At 36.5% G+C, this 6,000-nt stretch overlaps 1 protein-coding gene across 3 annotated transcripts in view; it reads left to right on the top strand.

Moving 5' to 3' along the window:
* Positions 1–674: 674 nt before the first annotated feature.
* Positions 675–6,000, top strand: part of LOC128985827 (hemicentin-1) — a 165,548-nt gene continuing 160,222 nt past the window's right edge. For all 3 annotated transcript variants that reach the window (XM_054405744.1, XM_054405745.1, XM_054405743.1), the window contains exon 1: positions 675–972. In XM_054405744.1, the coding sequence (XP_054261719.1) occupies positions 921–972 (52 nt within the window). In that variant the 5' untranslated portion in view covers positions 675–920. The remainder of the gene's footprint in view (positions 973–6,000) is intronic.

The raw sequence follows: 6,000 nt of genomic DNA, 5'->3' as shown, positions 1-6,000 counted from the left end.
GTTGAAATTGTATGGTTTTTCTAAGTTTTTTCACGAGCACCTGTAATATTTGCGGTTTTGTTGTTTCTCTTTATATATTGTTATTTTCTTGTATTCAGCTTATTCTTACAACTATCTCTCATTTATAAGCACTAGTCTTATGAATGTCTTGTCCGAAAGTGTGGACTTACTATCAAAATGGACCTGTCCGTTGGGATGTAAAATATAATAAAATAGAATGCAGATTATTTTGTGAGTAGTGGACACTAAGGACCTTCCTATCATAGTGCTTAATTTTATAGTTTTGACGGTTCAGGATATTTATAGCAGCTCGAATTGTACTGAACTTGGATTGATTTTGAGTTCTCTAATTTACACACACATTGCGATAATGCTTTTACAGAGAGTCATTAATTTCATTGCGATATAATGCGTGCATATAACATTTAAAACCTTTAAATCAAAATCGTTGATAACACACTTAGCTAACTACACCTTTTACACCTTTGTACAATTAAATCCCGCACGCGCACGACAAAGGGAGCACCATCTGCTGTCTGGAATAGGCGAGTGTCAAAATTTGAACAGTAGTCCCAGTAAACAAATGCACGACGGTGGCGCTGAGGGCGACTAGCGGCGGGCGCGGCAACTACCGTCAGCGGATCGTAACGGTCGCGCGCCAGTTGGGTCCAGTGCGTCGAGTGGTTAGGAGCGTCTGTGACGTATTCTGTGCACTTCGTGGGCGGACCATCTGTGGGTAAACTTTGAGAAAACTCCATCAAAAAGTGCAATACACCGCAGTGAGAACAACAGTGGATATTCTTCAGCAGTTTTCCCGTGAAAGTGCTGTGCTGGATTAAGCGCGTTACCGTTTCTTGCGCGAGTGAAATCCTGTTTTTTCGACATGTGGACCCAGTAAACTGTTGCCGTTTTCACTCGTCATGGATTTTCTTCGAGTGGCGTTTTTGGTTGTCACTATCTCTTCAGCATTAGGTGAGTTTTTATATATTTTTCTTCCTGTTTTTAGTACTGTAGTTAAAACTACCTGTGTGCCGAAAGTACCAAAGGCTGTGGAGATTGTAGCTTCCAGCACTAGATAGATAGTTTGTTTATTTTTGTATTTGAAATATTGAATATTGAAATTTAATGATTATCCTAGCCTACAATTTATAAAATTAATGTGACATTCAGCTCATACCAGCGTACAGGTGAAAGGGGATAGAAAAGTACTGCATGATTTCGATTTTGAGGGTCTTCATCATACTTTAAATACCTGTATTTGCCCTTTAATTTGTAAATATTTATTTTAATATTTAGGTTTATAATTTGTGAATATTTATATTGTTACTATTTATTTGTTACTGTTCACTATTTTTACGACTATTAACTATTTATTTCATCTCAAGCTGTGAATGTTTTCTCATCGTAAAGTGGCTATAAAATAAAATAGCCTAAAATAAAAATTTAACTATTGGCATTCATTTTCTTTTATTTTGCGCATATTGAATTTGTTAAACAATTAAATATTTATAATTTATTTACTAATTAAAATTTCCCAAGAAATACATTATAGGTACTCAGTCGTATATGAACCGTACATTAACGTAAAATATTTACATAGACTCAAAAATTCGTATAAATTATGGGATTAACTATTAATATACTAACTCAATAATATAATATAATGTATTTAAATTTCTGACGGATCATTCTTATTTCTAAAAGGACACTCACTGTTTGTCAAACAGAATATGTGAGTTGCCTGGAAGCAATGCCACAATACCAATGCAGCGAGGCATCGATGTGGAAATAGCTATTCTTCCAATTGGAATAAACCGTCTGTAAACAACTTATTGCGTGTTGTTGTCCCGTTTTATGCCTATATTTGTATTGTCAAGGTACAATGACCGCGGTTAAGTTAGAAATATATTTTAGAGCAATACGGTTTCGAGAATTAATTGGTAATTATTAGCCAACCAGTGTACCGGTGCGTCATTTGCAGTTATGATCGTGGTGACATTTTTTAGGGTTAGCCTATAGTTTTTCTGATTTGACATTTTGTTTAAAAATCACATTTTTCTTTTAACGGTTGTTTTAAATTATTACAACGGATTAACTTAATTCCAAAACAGCATTTTAATTGTTATTTATTTTATCATAAGGCCTCTCATTGGTTGCACAGCATATATAATACCTCAGAATATGTATAATATAGCCTACTTGCCGAGTAGTGCCACATTAAACTCATTCTCATAATTGTATTATGGCATTTTAACTGTTAGTGAATTCAGGTTCTATAGTTCCGGTTATGTTCAAGAAAATGTCCCCACATATAATGTATTTACTTTGGACCACGAAACACCCCTGCTAGGTGAACATGCCTATTTCTGGTCATTGCTAGTGTGGTCGTGCATAGAGAAGTTTGTTTTAGTTTTAAAAAACTTTGCCTCAAAAAAGTGTAAGTTTAGTTGGTGTCAAACACGAACCTGTTAAATATTTTTTTTGCTAAGTTACCTATGTGTCGAAGCAGACACTCGTAAGGTATTAAATAGGTATGCAGCCTGTCGTAAATTTAATTCAAATTGTTCCAATATTCGACTCTAGCAAATCTTATTGTAAATTTTTAACGGTCAATGTGCAACGATTGAACTTGTAAAATTTATTCAAATTTAAATGTCGGGACAAGGAAACTCCCAGTTTTATCGAGGACTGTTCGGTCCAGATGACCTGCATAAATTACCATAGAATCGTCGTTGTTACACGTTAATCCTCGCTGCCAACTCTCGGGGTAATGTGTTATTATCACGTCCAGATAGCGTGGTTCCCTCCAGCGATGCGGTGGCGTGTATAGTGTATATGAAAAGAATTTCAGTTTAAAAAAATTATATTAAAGAGTTGTATTAGGATACTTATTTGTTTTAACGTGTCCAGTGGGTTTAAAGATACTGTACGTCTTATTGAATCACCAGGATTCGTTGTGTGAAAGCAATTATGCGTTTTGTGAATCTATTAGACATGTTGTGTTAAGAATGTGGATAGTCCGATATTGATAAGAGTTTTCCAAACAAGATGTAGTGTTATTATCAACTTCAAACAGTGACTACGAGACTTGTATAATGACCGACAAATTTGTCTATTGACAAACTTACCCCTGTAACAGACAAAGAGACAAGAGGCGGTGTTATCACCAACACTACACAGTGGCTACGAGCCTTGTGTGATAATGACCGACAAACTTGTCTATTGACAAACTTATCTCTGTAACAGACAAAGAGACAAGACGTGGTGTTATCACCAACACTACACAGTGGCTACGAGGCTTGTGAGATAATGACCGACTTGGTCTATTGACAAACTTACCTCTGTAACGGACACAGAGACAAGAGGTGGTGTTATCACCAACACTACACAGTGACTACGAGGCTTATGTGATAATGACCGACAAACTTGTCTATTGACAAACTTACCCCTGTAACAGACAAAGAGACAAGATGTGGTGTTATCACCAACACTACACAGTGGCTACGAGACTTGTGTGATAATGACCGACAAACTTGTCTATTGACAAACTTACCTCTGTAACAGACAAAGAGACTAGACGTGGTGTTATCACCAACACTACACAGTGGCTACGAGACTTGTGTGATAATGACCGACAAACTTGTCTATTGACAAACTTACCCCTGTAACAGACAAAGAGACAAGATGTGGTGTTATCACCAACACTACACAGTGGCTACGAGACTTGTGTGATAATGACCGACAAACTTGTCTATTGACAAACTTACCTCTGTAACAGACAAAGAGACAAGATGTGGTGTTATCACCAACACTACACAGTGGCTACGAGACTTGTGTGATAATGACCGACAAACTTGTCTTTTACCCTCCAAACTTTCCGCAACTGTGATGTCTCTGGGGATTACATTTCGCCTCTTTCAAACTTTGATGCACTTTTAATAAGTTTTATGAACTGGGAGATGGTTGTTCTTGTAATTTTAGTGGATCAGAATTTTATTTTAAGCGGTGACAAGATTTTAGATGCCTTACTTCAGTTTGCAAAATAGCTTATGAGGAATAAACTGCGATTTTTAACATAATGTTAAGTTCTACGTCTTATGTAACGGATTTGCTTAGCTTTAATGGGTTAACAAAATGGGATGCGTGGGGCTTATGGGGTGCTCATTTCTGAAAGCAGGCAAATTTCTAGCAAATTGTAAAACATATTTTAAATCTATAAATTAATGAATTAAATTTCCAGCTAAAAGAATGCACTATGTATTTAGAATTAAGTTATATGTTGTGGAAGTTTTTTTGTAGAGGCTTAGATATGTTGCTAGGAGAGTTTGTGGAAATACATAGAATCTACAGGTAGTATGGTGGCAACCTAGCACAAATTAAGCTACGTAGCAAGCAGCCTACAGTTTTTTTTATATGCTTCATATAGAGAATAATATCATGGTCCCAGGCTACTTACAAACGAAGCCGTTATTATTGCTGATCTATACGTTCGTGAGGAAAATAACATTCGGAAGGAAATATGAAAGATGTGGTTTCCAGCTAAGTATGGGTCTGTTCGGCCGGGGCCTGCGTTTTATGCCCACGCCAGCCCCAAAAAACACAAACAACTGCCCCAACCCGTGTAAAAACTGGGACTGATGTCGGAATAATTTTATGTCTTGCCCAGACGAAACATTTTACTTCCCCGGATCTAAATACAGGGTGGCGATTTTTCCCTGTCGCTGTTTTACCGATTTGGAGTGTGGTTTCTTTGTTCACATCGTCTAGACCAACTTACTTTACCGTACTATTGGCAATAACATTCATTGTAACGAAATATGCATGTCTGTTGGGTAAACCCTGACATTATTTATTAGCACTATCAATTGACACCAAGTCTATGGTCAACCCCACAGACATATAGTTTTTCATCTTATAGATACGGCACTACTGATTTATTTGTATACGAAAGAATGCAATAGGTTTTTTATGTAACTTAAAATTTTGTTAATAAAGTTAATTAAAGGTCTATACTAATCCCTGTAGAGTATTAATAGAAGCCTAACCGTATATCCAATGTGCTGATAGAGACCATTTTACCTTATACTGAAGCTATACTATCTTAATTGAGGCAGGGAGATAATTTGATCCGACCGAAAGCTTAATTGGTATTGTACCTATTCAATAAGTAATCAGTGTTAAATTATTTTAGTGGCTCTATTATACCATCTAGGCTACTTTATTGGGGATAAATGCTTGGCGTGTAAATGGAGGTAGTTAAAGATGGCTCTTAAAATAATTTTTCCTTTCAACGTTTTGGTTAATAAAAAGTACAGGCTTAAATGATATTTATTTACAACCGTGTTTTGTTTACATTTAAATACTTTCTTTAATATCAGAGTCGTGTCCATTAATACGTCTAGGGACGTAGAATGAGGTATCTATCCAATATTATACTGTTAGTGTTGTCTGGTCAAACTTTTTTATTTGGGTGTCAAAAATAAAAGTTATGCCTCTTGGGGTGGCGTTGTAATTGCGGGGTATTTTATTTTCTAATGTCAGTGTGTGGGGGAGCGAGCTTGACTAGCGGTTAGAGCGTGGGACTTCGGTCCCTGAGGTCCCGGGTTCAAATCCCGCCAAATCACCAATGGATTTTATCTAAGTGATAATCGGAGTGATAATGCCGCAACCTCTAGTTCTAGCCTGGAGTAGTGTAAAAACCAATACCGGGCTCGTGCCTAGCGTCCTAGGACAAAAAATTGTACCGTATACATTCATGGGTTTTTAACATTACATCAAATATTCAATTTATCTCGAAGGGTTCCTGCTGGCCCCTCTCAGATGCATTTACTTATACAGGGTGTTGAAAATGTCTGGAACCAACATTATATCTGGTGAGTGGTTAAAGAAAAACAACTGATATTTTGTGTACGGATATACTATAGTTTTACCTATCTTTTGTTGCCTTATGCAATTTTTTACCACTTATAGGGAACGTCCTGTGGAGGATGCAGTAAAAAG

Source organism: Macrosteles quadrilineatus, unplaced genomic scaffold (genome assembly GCF_028750875.1).
Source record: "Macrosteles quadrilineatus isolate MER2022 unplaced genomic scaffold, UCM_ALF_1.0 Scaffold_2__2_contigs__length_208266976, whole genome shotgun sequence".
Taxonomy (NCBI): Eukaryota; Metazoa; Arthropoda; class Insecta; order Hemiptera; family Cicadellidae; genus Macrosteles; species Macrosteles quadrilineatus.
The sequence above is the reverse complement of the archived record's forward strand: the minus strand, read 5'-3'. Positions and strand labels throughout refer to the sequence as shown.